Here is a 14,450-nt window from a genome sequence, read left to right on the forward strand (position 1 = left end):
TATTTATTTTATCTTTTAACTTATTCATGATTTTATTAAAGTCACGTGTACCGATTAGAAAACTATCTATCTATCTATCTATCTATATATATTTGAATTCCATGTTTAATTGAGTTTTTGCAAAATTTATTGGGATCTTATGACGTGCTATACTTGTTTTCAATGGCTCAAATTTGATTGATTGACTTTTTTTCCCCAATTTGTTTTTCATCCATGTCGCTTTCCTCTAAAACGTGTTTTTCTTTCTTTCTTTTCCCTTTCTCACTCGTTTTCACAAATTCACAATAAAGTTATTCAAGCTCAAAGTAGGAAAAAAAACCCTATTTTTACTCCTAGATTTTAATACAATAGTCAATTTCATCGTAACTTTTAAAAAATAGTCAATTTTATCTTTATTTTTAAACAATAGCCCAAAATACATTTATGTTATTTTATAATTAATTTACTCTATAATTCGTTAAGAGCAAAATGAGATTTTTAGTTAAATAAATGCAAATCATTTTAAAGTAAAATCTCAAGAACAATTAAATAACATTTGAATTTCTATATAAATTTAAAATTTAAAGATAATTTAATGAAGCAAAAATAACACTTGTGTTTATTTAATTTTTTTAATGAAGTCAAATAAATTTTTTTAATAATAACAATAGTAATAGTTGTAGTAGTAATAAGGTTAAAGATAAGTTAAAAGATAAAAAAAAACGCTTTAATATAGTGTGTTTTATTTTGTAGCATTTTTAAATATGTGTTTTTTTGTCTTTAATGTGTATTTTTTTTTAGTAAATGAAGGAGCATGTGTTGGCTTTTGATAGAATAATAGTACTATTTATTTATTTTTACTATATTAAATTTAAGGACAAATTAAAGAATAAAAAGAAAATCATGTTAGGGAATGTGAAATTTATTTTTTTGTCCTCAAAATATATTTTGCATATAAATTTAAGGACAAATTTAATTTTTTGACTATTATTATTTATTTATTAAGTTATTCTTAAATTTTAAATTTATATAAAATACATTTTTTTTAGTAGTGTTTGAAAGTTCATTTTGAAATTCCTATTTTGTCTTTAATGAATTATACAGCGTACTAATAATAAACTAATGAAACGATGTTTTGAACTATTATTTAAAAAGTAATGATGAAATTAGCTATTATTTAAATAATAAGAATGAAACGAGTTATTGCATCAGATCGTAGGGGTGAAAATTGTATTTTTCTACTCAAAGTTTCATCAGTAATGATGGATATAAAAGAAATAAAAACAACCTATGGATATATAAATAATTTTTTTGCTTCAATTTTTGGAACCAATTCATGAGGATATTAAATTCATATGAAACTTGATTTAGTTTCCTATTTTCTTATCTCTCTCTCTCTCTCTCTTTTCTGTTATTATGAGAATTTTTAGCTCTCATTTTCTCTAAACAAATCAAGGTTTTGTAATTTTCATATGCCTAATGTTCATGGGATTGAAAGAAGAAGAATAAAGGAATTATCTGCCGAGATTTTTTTTTTTTTTTAAAGCAAAGGAAAAGAACGAAACCTAACAAGAAGAAGGACAAGAGTTTGATGAGATTGGGAAAGTTTCAGCCAATTATATTATCATTACCAAATAAAAATAGAGTTTTTTATACTTAAAAAAACATCTAGATTATGACACATGTGATAAGATCACATAAAATTTGAAAAAAAACACAGCTAGGCATGAGATGCAAATGAGAGAATACATTTATTGCCGCGTTGTATTTGTATTTACAGTAAGTACTCGTATGAGAGTACTCGAAGACTTGTATATTACAAGCAATTAATAGAATAAGGTAAACCCTATCTTACATGCATGTAAGATACATTCTCCTCACATAAATAGTGTATGTATAGGACCCATATACTATTCATGTGAGAAAAATATATCTTACATGCATGTAAGATAGAAGGACCCAACAAGGTAAATATATTTGTTGAAGTCAATAAGTCAATGGACTTACTTTCTCCACTAGTACTGCCCTATGCATGGGGGTGGGGGGCTAAGGTGACCCAAAAGTGGGCCCTTTGATTGAACAACTCTACCATAAACATAATTGGCAAGAATAAAATAATAAAGAAATTATAATATTTATTTTTGAAAACAGAAAAAATAAAAATAAAAACACTATAATAGAGTTACAGATAAGAAAAGAAAATACATTAGAAATAAACCTCCTTGAACTATAATTAAATTTGATTGAACTTGAAGAGTAAAATTTATTGATCATCGATTCATAGACAGACATGTCTCACTAGTAATAAATAGAATAGTTAATTTTTTCTTTTCCCGCATTACCTAATGGATTACATATTGATGTTGAAATAGTCAAGTTGATTAGTGGTTAGAGATCAAATCTCAAAGTTAATACTTATATTTGTATTATGGAAAATTAACTATCCAATCTTTAAAAATACAATTAAACCTTTTCACTTAAAGTATGAAAAGAATAATAACCTAAAATTTAGAAATGCGTTGTGAGACATTTTGAATTATTTTTAATGCTAGTCCTGGTACACTCAAGTTGGATTATAGATTTCTTAAAAAAATAAAATAAAGTTTAGAGTTAAGTTGTTGTGAAAGAAGAAAAATTTTAATAATATAACAACAAAATAAAGAAAAAGAAAACTATTCAAAAGAGAGTTTTTGGAAAGTTTTACTTACTTTTAATTTGAAATTTGTAAGGGTGTTTTTAGAGGTTAGCATCTTCGCTCATTGGAATTCTAAGAGACCATTGAGGTTTGATCTAAGTTTCTTTATTTAAAAAGCAGCTATATGATACGTTTGGAATTGAGGTTAGGCACTAAAGTGTTTGGTAATACTAGCTGTTGTAGGTTGTAAGATATGTTAATATGATTTTTTATTTGAATAATGAAAAATTTATTATATCTTTAATAATTTTATAAAAATTATAATTTAAAATTTATTTATTTTTATATATTATTAACTTTTATTTAATAGTTATAATTTTTTTTCCAGTGTAACTGTATCTTAAAAAATACAGTACCTCAATCCCAAACAAGACCATAGACAATTGTGTGTATAATTGAAAATTCAAAATTGCCAAACTATTTACTCTCTTGAGTAGTGCTAGGTGTAGAGAAATACGAGCAAAAGACAAAAATTTTTTATCCTTTCTCTCTACCCACTCACTCACTCTCTATCATTTTCTTCTTTATTTTTTTCATCTTTCTCTTGTACTTCTCTTTACTAAGCATTTTTCCTTCTCTTGAATCATTGGATCCGCCACTTCGAAGAAAAAGTCTCTCCTCATAATGGACCACACACGCTCTAAATCAACCATATCCACCTTGTCCTATTGTCATTGGCATCATGTTATTGTTATGTAAGATTTTTTTTTCCTGATTTTATTTCTTTTTAAAGTAAAATTTTTTATTGAAAAATATAAAAGTGTACCTGTCAAATTTATTTCCTTCGAAAACAGGAAAAAGTAAAAAAAAAAAAAGGATAAATGCGCCTGCAATAACGTAATTAACCAATTTAAGGAATAAAACAACATACTACTACCCACTGCAATAATAAATTAAAATGATAAAATAAATAACTTTGCATTACTTCTCAAAAAAAAAAAAAAAAAAAAGACTTTGTATTAGGATAGATAGCAGCGAAAAGATATTTGTTTTAAGATTGGAAAGTGACACGCAATCCGATAAGAACACGAAGTTTGTCTCATCTCCTCGCAATTTCTCGGCTGGCTCAATTTCGTGGAAAATACTCCCCTCTCCACTATTAGTTTCCAATTTAACGCGGGTACCCACAGTTATAAATATTCAATACGCACGCACATATTCCTTCTCACTCTTTCATAATTCATATATTATGTGTATTTTAAAATTAATCTCTCATCTTTCCCTCGTCACTTTCGCAAAATTTGTTTAGTTAAAAGCTTTAGGTAAGCGAAGATATTTCTTTCGTTATTTTGTTTTACGAAACTGTTAACATTAAATAAATTACACAGTTTCTGCGGTTTCTACGTTTATTTATCTCTAATTTCGTATTTTTGGTAATTTAATGCTGTTATGATTCGGTATGAAACGAGAGTAAAAAATTAGGTACTGCATGAATGAATTGGAGTTTTTAGAAGACGAGTTCGGAGTTGAATTTCGGCTTTGCGGATTTTAGATTGTGGCATCGAGATCGCTTTCTGATGCTGTCTTGTAAATCATACGCTGTTTTTATTGAAGCTTTGATGCTTGCTTAATTCCGATTTCACTTATAATTAAATAGGTTATTTTCGTTGCTAATCCAGTTTACATTGATGCCTTGTTAATTTGTCCCTTTGATCTGTGATATAATTTTCTTAATTTTGTTTTAGGTATAAATAATCATATAATATGTTTGGAATTTAAATAAATAATTAGTATGATATGAGCTGCGTGAATTTATTAACTTCTGTGCTGCATTTTTTAATAGGAAATAGGACTTTGTATTTAGAACATTTCCACTGCCAACTGTTCAGTGTTGAAAAGTGGTTTTTCACTTCTTTTTAGTGCTCGTTTATTTGTATTAAAAAAAAAATGCTCATTTATTTATCTTATCTTATCTACTGACTTGATTAGTTAAAGCATGGTTTGAATTCTCTTGTGTCTAGCACCCAATAGAATGAAATAAATTATTTCTTTTATATTTATTACTCTTTATTTTTTTTAAAGAGTCAATTTTTGTTTGTATATCCGGCCAGTTGGTACCTTTCGGATGAAATCTAGAAATTGTCGTGGTTTGGTTGATGATTCTTCTAATGAGCTGTAGGTGCTATATAATTGGGTCTCTTTTGCAAGTTGTTAAATTCATGCTCTGCCATGCCATTAGATTAGGTCAATGGTTTTGAAATTTTCAGCGAATTTTCTTGTAGAAGAAGAAACAATTTTAAAGCAACTATATTGCTAGGCTATTACATGGGTAGTTGATAGGAGGTAGGTATTATTTGGGATAGCCTCTCTGATGTAATTGAGATTTTATACAGGGACCGGTTTAATCACTTCTTGTAATATTCCATTTACAGACATCTCGTATAGAGAAGCTTGCTTTGAAGCTGCTTTTTCCAATCTGCTGTGAAGAACTGTGTCAATTTCTGTCTGTTAGCCCCTCTTTTTTTATTTATTTCTAGTACGTAGTGAATTTTATTTAGTATTGCTTTGGCTATAAAGCTTTAGATTGTTTTATGATAGACAAGCCTTTGTTTCAATGTCTGAAAGAGAAAGAAATGCTTGGTAAGGAAATTGCATGATCACATGAATTTGATTTCATGGTCATAAAATTTAGGACAAACATTATGTGTGTTTTTGTTCTAATGTTGCTTCTTACGTTTTTGTTTGACTGCTTAATAGGTTACAGATATAATTCACAGCTTTCAAGTTTCCATTATACCATCTCAATGCTATTCTGACATACGATAGTTTGTGTTTAACTGGATTTGTGATGTTCTGGATGCATTTGACAGATAGTGACAGCTTTTTCAAGAAGGCCCTCTATTCTAGTTCTTACATGGGCCAATTCGTTGAATTTCTATTGCTTTTGCTTCCTTTAATTGGTCAATAGATTATCATTGATTTTCGTAGCTGTTCTGAATTAGGTATAATCAGAAAATGGGACAAGCTTTAGGTTGTATTCAGGTGGATCAGTCAACTGTGGCCATCAGGGAAACCTTTGGGAAGTTTGATGAGGTGCTTGAACCTGGCTGTCACTGTTTGCCTTGGTGTTTGGGGAGCCAAGTAGCAGGTCAACTCTCATTACGTGTTCAGCAGTTGGATGTTCGATGTGAAACAAAAACCAAGGTTTGTTGCATAATTAACCGTTGCCTGATCGATGATATAAGTTTAATTTTTTGATTGTGTTATTTTCCAACTTCATTATGAGCACTTTCTAGATTATTCTATTTAGCTGGAGGTATGGAAGGGGTACACTATCACATGAGAACCATCTACTATAAAGATGATAGCATATGCAACTTTAATTTCTTTGTACTGAAAGAGAGAGAGTTTTGGCTTGATTTTACAACATTCAAAGTTCAAATTTGCAGTACACCCACTTAATTGCTGCTGTTAGAGCCTATATATTCATTTGTCTGTTATACTATTTATCATTAGTATTGAGACACGCATGCTTCATGGTTCAACTGTCATCATAATCTGATATACTGTATTTCTTCAGGACAATGTGTTTGTTAATGTGGTTGCTTCCGTTCAATACCGAGCCTTGGCAGAGAAGGCTTCAGATGCCTTTTATAAGCTCAGCAATACTAGATCGCAGATCCAAGCGTATGTCTTTGATGGTATGTATGCATAATGTGGTTTGGAACCAACTCTTCACATGCTGTACAGCTGGGTATCCATCTTAGCTGTCTTTAGTTGTTTCCTGAAACTTTGCAATATGTTTCAGATTCTTGTGTTCTTTTGTATTCTCTACAGTTTCCTTCATGGAGTTCATTTACAATTTTTTTGAGCAGTTTATTCTTCTTCTCAAATATTATGTTGTTTTGCTTGGTCCGCGTTCAAATAATTGGAATGTTGCAGACTTACAGGTTTGGATAAAATTGGTTTAGTATGCTAGAAATTTAAAATTTTACTAGGTTTACAGGTAGACTTAAAAACATGAATATTTCATAGTTCTTGTGTTTCTCATAATATGGTGCCTTGGATTCCAGGACTTCAAATATGTTAGAAACTAAAAAATGCTTGTAGGATAGTAGACCCTTTGTTCTTCTTTGGACTTGTGTTCTGAGATAATGATGGATAGGTGGATGCTTAGACACGGTACGACTTCCTATAAGTTTCTATAAAGCACAATGTTGCTACAAGCATAAAATGCAATAGGATAAGAATTTCACTTATTTTCCTTGACATGTCGAAGGTTGAGGTCATACTTTGAGTTGCTACTACACTTGATTTGATCTTATCTCTGACAGCTTTCATTACACCTTGGAGGAAATTTTATTCTGCCTTATTTCATCAGAGTTTGCAGGAGATATTAACAACCTCATGTTTGGGTTTAGTTATTAGGGCAAGTGTACCAAAGCTGGACCTGGATGCAACCTTTGAGCAGAAGAACGACATAGCCAAAGCTGTGGAAGAGGAACTCGAAAAGGTACTTCCTGTTATTCTTTATATTGTTTAGGATTTACCAAGTCTCATAATCTCAAAATATATATATATATATATATATTTTTTTTTTAAATTTGGAATGTATTTATAGGCCATGTCTCATTATGGTTATGAGATAGTTCAGACTCTCATCGTAGATATTGAACCAGATGAACATGTGAAGAGAGCAATGAATGAGATCAATGCAGGTATGATGTGCGCATCTTTTGGAATTATAGTATATTTCTCTCATCTCACTATGTATCCATCTATCTATTTGACATCTGTCATCTAGATTGTGTTGGCTCTTTCACTATAGATATTACAGTAGTCTATCAAAAGGTTAAACTGTTCTCAGTTTACATGTTAGCCTTTATTGTTCTCATGGCTGAGTGGTCGACATTTTAGGCATTACCCTTACTTGTCCAAGGCCCTCTTGTACTACTCCAAGAGATCTTACCCGCTAAACTAACTTGGGCTGAACAATATCTGTTTGTTACATATGGAAAATGTCCCAAATAAGAAATGGTGTTCAACTTAGCATGTTTAACCATAACCTGTGCAATACCTTTGAATTTTTTATAACAAGAAGTTTGGAATGAATGTTGTAATTCTTTAATCATGATAACAGCGGCCAGATTGAGGCTGGCTGCAAATGAGAAAGCGGAAGCAGAGAAAATATTGCAGATCAAGCGTGCTGAAGGAGAAGCAGAATCAAAGTATTTGGCAGGCCTTGGTATTGCACGTCAGCGTCAGGCCATTGTTGATGGCCTGAGGGATAGCGTGCTAGCCTTCTCTGAGAATGTACCTGGAACATCTTCAAAGGATGTCATGGACATGGTTCTGGTCACCCAGTATTTTGATACCATGAAGGAAATTGGTGCCTCCTCAAAGACTAACTCTGTGTTCATCCCCCATGGACCTGGTGCTGTCAAAGACATTGCGTCGCAGATCAGGGAAGGTCTCCTTCAGGCCAATGCTACCATGTAGTGAGCTTGTGCCACCTCAAAGTCAAAACTCTGTTTCATCCCACATGGAGCGGGGGCTAATCTTCCAGTTTGGATATGTTTTTATTTAGCTTGAAGTTGTGAAGAAGTTTCGTAATTGCCTGTAGTACCATCTAGCATATTATGGGAAAGAAGTTTCTGTCATCAGGTAAATAAAGAATGGTAAATAATGGTAGATAAAGAGTGGTAGATAACGTAATATACTTTGATCGTGCATGCAAATGTGAAACTTGAAGTGTGCTGTATGATTGGTGAATATTGTGTCAATTCTGATTTCGATGCGTGTATTTATTTATTTAGATTTGAATGATTGATAACACTCATAATAATGGTAAGAGGAAATCTATGTAAATACACTAATTCTACAGCGATAAACAACTGCGTGTTTGTATAAACTGATGTAACATTGGTTTGCCGGTAGTTTGCTGTAGCATGCTTTCATGCTACTTTGCTTATGTTTTAACAAGAATGGGCTTCTTTGAAGCATATTACAAGAAAATTTTGAAAATTTCTCAGTTTAGAGCTAGTTTGGCAGAGGCCCAGATGAATGAAAGATGAAACATCATTCAAGCATTTTTCAGCAAAGGGAAGGGGGCAGAATTATCAAAAATGGGGGAAAAAAGTGAGAACTTTTTTGGAGTAGGGTTATTTGAACCTATTAATTTTTTTACCACACACTCTTTCTAATTAAAAATTTTATTATTTAAATAATTTTTAATAATTTAATTAACATTTTTTTTCTCATTAGTTGAAACTTTTTTTTCTTTCTCATTTCAATTTTATATTTTCATTAGTTTATTCATATATAGTCTTTTAGCTACAAAAAATTGATATCACAAACTAAAAATGAACAAAATTCATTATTTAAAATTGAACATCAATAAATTTTTGTCAATCATGAAAGTTAATAAGTATTAAAAAATTAATTTTTAACAAATATAAAAATTAATAAATACCAAGAAAAAAATTTCTAGGTAAAAAGTATTTAAAAAAAGAATTTAAAAGAGAGTGAACTTAAGTATTTAGTTTATAAAATGTAAAAATAAGAAGAATATGTAATTTTGAGATTTCCAAAATTTTTAATAAAAATTTATTTTTTAATTGAGTACAAGAAGAATATTAGTGTGTTCTGATAATCCCATCCATTTTTTTATTGTTGAAACACAATTCACCCTTGGATCAGATCCAGACAGGTGAAAGGTTGAGAGAACTTGCTCTCCAACAAAACATTCTGATCTTCATGCAGCTCTTTTAGGTGGTCTTGTGTAAACGGGTGACTAATAATCCTGATTAGACATAAAGCAGTCCTTAAGATATAGGAAAAGAAGCTTCCTCTGCTCAAAGATGAAAGACAAAATAAAGATCTCCACATTTAAATTATTATATCGCTGAAAACAAGTATGCCCTTATTGGGGATGAATGGACGGAAATCTAAAGAAGAAACAGCCAATGTTGATTTAGGACATCAGCCAGAATTATTTTTACAACCCGCAGCCACAACATTCGTGAAACCCAAAAGCACCCCACGTGAAATCACAAGTTTTAGGAAAGGGGAAAAAAAAAGAAAGAATATAGGTTTCACATCATTTTTCCTAACAATTATTGTACTCCACCACTCAAAAACATTGTTTCTCTCCTTCCCCCGACGCCAAGATTAATTGCTTAGCCTATGGCTTGAGAGCTAACGCCAGCCCAATTTTAGCACTCTTTTCAATGGCCCTGGTGTCTACCTCTCCTGAGATAGTAAATAGAGATTTGGGACGCCACTCGTGCTGGATAAGAGCACTTGCCCTGCCATAGTTGTTCACACGGGCCTTCACCGAGGTCAAAGGATCAAGAGCATGCTGAGTTCCGATTGTCAGAGTGTTCTCGTTGCTTGAAAAGCTATGGGTCAGCTCCGCCCCAACAGCGGTATTGGTCAGTGGGCTTACAATGTGGTAGTAGGAAGCATTAAGGGTGTCACCTTTGTCATTCCTATACTCAATAAAAAACAAATCATCAAAAACAGAGAAACAGTACAGCAAAACTTTCCAGAAATTAAAGGACAAAAAATTATACATTTTACACTCTAAAGATAACTATAACCTGTTTTGCCTATTACAACCATTCCACTCAAACTTCAAAAAATGCTACAAACAAAAATGATCCAATCAATGTCTGATCCTAACCAAATATTTCGGGCCGCGATAGGCAACACCATATTAACTGTATTCCATTAGGGCACAACACTATGTTGCATAAGTTGTAATGCAATACAATGTTTAGCGTAGGATGGACTGTATTAAATAAAAATAATATTAATTTTATATTAATGTAAAAATTAAAGTAATATTATTAAAATTTACTAGTATTTTAAGGTTTTATTATTAATTTTTGAAACAAAGTATTAAATAATTATTTTTTATATTATTTTTTATAATATACTATGATTAAATAATAAAATAATACAATATTATGTTATATTATTATTAATAATATTATACTATTATATAGTTTATTTCTACATATTAGTTATTATAATAAAGTAAAATCGTATATTATAATACAACATAATTTAATATAATATTGTCAAAATATAATACTACATAATTATATAATATTATAAAAGAATATAATAAAATTTCTATTTATTACTGTCAAATATAATTGTTTAATTCAATATTTTTGTAAATAATAAATAATTAAATAAAATTTATATTTTTTAGTATTTAAAATAAAATAATTAAAATATTTTATGTAATGGACGTGAAATAATGCATTATCATTTATTTATTAAATATTTAGGTATATTACTATCTTACATTATTATTTAATTAAATTTTTTTATTTAAATATAAATATAAATTAATATTTTAAAATTTAAATTTATTATAATTTATTAAATAACAAAACTTAAATAATTATATTTAAAATATGAACAATATATTAATGCAATACAAGCCTAAATCCTACCCATATGGAATTTTTTTAATACACCTATCATTATTTTAGCTACCTTTGTAATTCAGTGCAATGCAACCAGAGATTGCAGCCAAACATAAGCTAGCATAACAACAAGGTTATAATGCAATGCAACAAAGTGTAAAGCAATCCACCAAATTGATTAGAGTACAAAAAGTTGTTAAAATATCCATCTTCGGCCAATTAATTCTTGTATTTGATGACAATATGATCTAGGAAAAAAGGATTTGCTTTTTAAAGAGAAAACAACTCACAATGTCAGGGAAGCAATGAGGTCAGTATGTGTATAGCTCAGCCCCGCATTGCACTTGGTGAAGTTGCCAGTGGCAGTATCAAATGAGAGATCAGTCCCAAGAGCAACAGAATTGTTTCCAACCACACCAGAAAAGTTAACAATGGGATTTGCAGTGAATCCAATGCCAGTGCTTATTCCAGCATATTCATGCTGATATTGGAGTTCCACCTGTCACCACATTCACCACAAATGAGATCATAAGCTGACAATGAACAACCATGCCGTAGTGACAGAGCAAATAAATGCACACAATCAAAACACTGCATGTACTTCCACACCAGTCGTACCTCAAAACAGAATGTCAAAGGACATCAGGAGGAACATGGACTTAATTAGCCTCTTACCTTGCCAGATCTCTGATCAGGAACGATAAAGCTAAAGATTGACTTGAGTCCAGGAGCAGGCTCATCGACAGTGATGGTTGTAAAAAGCTACACATCATCAATGGGAAGAAAAGAAAAAGATATCATATGATTAGGAATGAAACACAATTGCTTGTGGAAAACAAGGATATTATTTTACATACGCACAAAATGCAAGGAGGAAAATCATCTTTCAGAAATGAGGGAAAGAACCAAGCATAAATCCATCCGCATGGGAGCACTGCTTCCAGTTAAACTTATACAAGGTTCCATCACTCAATATCAAAGAACCTCAACACCATAGAGAATATAACCAAACCTAATCATTCAACTCATTTCTCTCTCACCAAATTAGGCCTTCTTTTGGTATTCTGGTGGTGATGGCTCATGGAATGGAAACCCTAACTGCAAAGTGAAAGTTGATAGGTACTGGTAAACATGACTTTTTAGTTTGGTAGATTTCATTTCAAAGTTATATTGAATAGTTAATATGTCTAACTTAGAAAATTAGATAATAATTCATTGCCCGCGCTTCAAAACCAGGCGATTAAGTGTTTACCATACACTTCGGCAACTTGCTTTGGCAGCACAGCCGCCAGACAACAACCACAACCTGAGCCTAATTCTAGCGCGTGCACACACACATATTTTGATCGATAACACTTCTTACACTAAATCATTCCAATTTTGGCAAATAAGTGCTGGTTTGAAAAACTGGTACAAAATGTAACATGCAGCTGAGACAACACAAAATTAAAACATAGCTCACGGTTAAAGACAGGGCACGATTATGAAACAAACAACAGGCAAAGACTTACATTAGAGTTAGTATCAACTTTAACATCAGTAGTGATGTTCTTGTTCTTCAACTGAGTGCTGACATCAGCCAAAAAAAGCTCACCTTTCTTAACACCACTCGAAGTTATCGCCTGCAAGTGCATTACGAGCAAAGCATTTATCATTAAAAAAGATAATAACAACAACCTCATTTTAACTATAAAAATACTCATTAGATTTTTTTTATTCTTTCCTCCAAAATTATATAATTGAAAAAAAAATAAGAACTCACGACTCCAGCTGACGTGTAAGTAGTGACAGTGAACTTGTGGTCGCTCTGGTAGTCCTTGTAGAGAAGATCTACAAAAATCGAGAACGAATAGATAAGAAAATAAAAATTTAAAAACTTCAATAAAGCAAAACGATGGAGTAAATGAAAAGGAAATGATTTTATTGTTAATAAAAAATTAAATTGATATTATAATGGGTTACCTCGGGCTTTCTTGCCGATTTCAGAGTAGAGCCCGGGGCCTTTCACCATGATTCTCCAGAGAAAATGGAAAGGAAACGCTGAGAAATATCAGTTTTGATTATTTCAGCTGGAGGAAGATTATGAAATCAAAACCCTATGCTTACTTGTTTGGTTGTTCGCTTATCGAGAGGTGTCGTTTTTTTTTTTTGGAGCGTTGGATTTGGTGTGGGGTACAAGTAATGAATCAGAGCCGTTGATATATCATATATATAAGTAAGATGGGGTTGTTGTGCCCATGAGAAGGACCGGGACAAAGGGTATTTGGGCATATTCGAGTTCGTGTTCGACTATTCGGTTACGTGATGACGTGTTCTTTTCTTCCTTTGCTCTAAGTGGCAAGTGGCAACTTGTCGTGTTTACACGATTCGTCGCTTAAACAAAAAAATCAAAAAAGAAGAAAGGCAGTTTGGAGTTGGGGGGCATATTTTTAACATGGTTTAATCATTTTAAAAGTTTATGGAAAATGAAAAAAATGCTTTTTTTTTTTTAATTTAAGAAATGAGATTGGAAGAATTGCGAAATATTTTTCATATTGCAGCACTATTAATATCTAAGAAATGGGATTGGAAATTTATGTTAAAAGCTACAAAACTTAGTGATAATTTATTTTTGTCCTCTTTTGTATTAAGAATTTCCTCATGGCATAGTTTCCGCCCAATTTTGCATAATATATTGTATAAAATTTAAAATAAGTTATATATATATATATATATATATATATATAGCATGAGTTTATAAACTAAAAGAATAATTACATCCATAATACATATAAAGAGACTTGAACTTTCGATCTCAATAATAAACTCGTGGAAGTTAACTAATGGTTTACTTTAATAATTTTTAATTTTTAAATTTTTTTTAATTTCTAAAATATATTTAAGGTTTTTTTTTTGAAGAAAAGTACGATAAATCATATCATAAAAAAATTTAAAGAATACAAATAAACTAAAATGAAAAATCTTTTATTTTTAAAATAATGAGAACAACTCAGAGATCGCTATCAAAATCCTAATATCACAAGCAACCCATCAGCCAAAGCCGTAAAGCAATGGCAAGAGGTCCATAGATAAGTACAAGTTGAGTGCGCACATAAAATTTTGCGGCAATTAGTTAAAAGTGTATTTGCGGGGTCAATGTTCTAAGCGTTGAACCCATGGAGTAAAGAGACAGTTTTAGACTGGAGAGGAGCAAATGCTACCATCCGTCCATCCTTTCGAAGATAAATTAAAACTGATGACTCTGTGAGTGAGCTGTTTTGACTTTATTTATTTATTTATTTGGCTTTTTTTTTTTTTTATCAATTATCTACTTTAAAGTATGTTTTAAAATTGAAATGCATACATATAAAATGAAATGCATGCAGAATTACTTCAACACGTGGACAAAACAATTG

The 14,450-nt window shown here is 31.0% G+C and overlaps 2 protein-coding genes across 5 annotated transcripts; one reads left to right on the plus strand and one right to left on the minus strand.

The window, feature by feature from the left end:
• The first annotated feature begins 3,829 nt into the window (after nt 1-3,829).
• On the plus strand, nt 3,830-8,440 carry LOC18045111 (hypersensitive-induced response protein 2). 4 transcript variants are annotated; one of them, XM_006438551.2, is made up of 6 exons: nt 3,830-3,936; nt 5,617-5,818; nt 6,195-6,315; nt 7,036-7,127; nt 7,236-7,332; nt 7,755-8,440. In XM_006438551.2, the coding sequence occupies exons 2-6, from the start codon at nt 5,630-5,632 to the stop codon at nt 8,111-8,113; spliced, it is 858 nt and encodes a 285-aa protein (XP_006438614.1). In that variant the 5' UTR covers nt 3,830-3,936; nt 5,617-5,629; the 3' UTR covers nt 8,114-8,440. The 4 variants fall into 4 exon arrangements, with proteins under 4 accessions (XP_006438614.1, XP_006438616.1, XP_006438615.1 ...); XM_006438553.2 differs by having other exon boundaries at nt 3,835-3,936; nt 5,627-5,818; XM_006438552.2 differs by having other exon boundaries at nt 3,837-3,936; nt 5,603-5,818.
• Nucleotides 8,441-9,477: 1,037 nt separating this feature from the next.
• LOC18045112 (mitochondrial outer membrane protein porin of 36 kDa) lies at nt 9,478-13,170 on the minus strand. Its single transcript, XM_006438557.2, has 6 exons — nt 13,018-13,170; nt 12,818-12,885; nt 12,567-12,677; nt 11,731-11,817; nt 11,346-11,554; nt 9,478-10,104 (listed from the first exon to the last, which is right to left on the minus strand). The coding sequence occupies exons 1-6, from the start codon at nt 13,064-13,066 to the stop codon at nt 9,798-9,800; spliced, it is 831 nt and encodes a 276-aa protein (XP_006438620.1). The 5' UTR covers nt 13,067-13,170; the 3' UTR covers nt 9,478-9,797.
• Between the last annotated feature and the right edge of the window lie 1,280 nt (nt 13,171-14,450).

The sequence above is a fragment of the Citrus clementina genome, unplaced genomic scaffold (genome assembly GCF_000493195.1).
Source record: "Citrus clementina cultivar Clemenules unplaced genomic scaffold, Citrus_clementina_v1.0 scaffold_4, whole genome shotgun sequence".
NCBI lineage: Eukaryota > Viridiplantae > Streptophyta > Magnoliopsida > Sapindales > Rutaceae > Citrus > Citrus x clementina.

What these genes read in the sequence shown, in the direction of transcription:
- LOC18045111 (XM_006438551.2), top strand. Translation starts at nt 5,630, where the DNA reads ATGGGACAAGCTTTAGGTTGTATTCAGGTGGATCAGTCAACTGTGGCC. An exon ending in CCAAGCGTATGTCTTTGATG is followed by an intron (nt 6,316 to 7,035) that starts GTATGTATGCAT and finishes GTTTGGGTTTAG; the next exon opens with TTATTAGGGCAAGTGTACCA. An exon ending in AATGAATGAGATCAATGCAG is followed by an intron (nt 7,333 to 7,754) that starts GTATGATGTGCG and finishes TCATGATAACAG; the next exon opens with CGGCCAGATTGAGGCTGGCT.
- LOC18045112 (XM_006438557.2), bottom strand. Translation starts at nt 13,066, where the DNA reads ATGGTGAAAGGCCCCGGGCTCTACTCTGAAATCGGCAAGAAAGCCCGA. An exon ending in AATCGGCAAGAAAGCCCGAG is followed by an intron (nt 12,886 to 13,017) that starts GTAACCCATTAT and finishes CGATTTTTGTAG; the next exon opens with ATCTTCTCTACAAGGACTAC. An exon ending in CTTACACGTCAGCTGGAGTC is followed by an intron (nt 12,678 to 12,817) that starts GTGAGTTCTTAT and finishes ATGCACTTGCAG; the next exon opens with GCGATAACTTCGAGTGGTGT.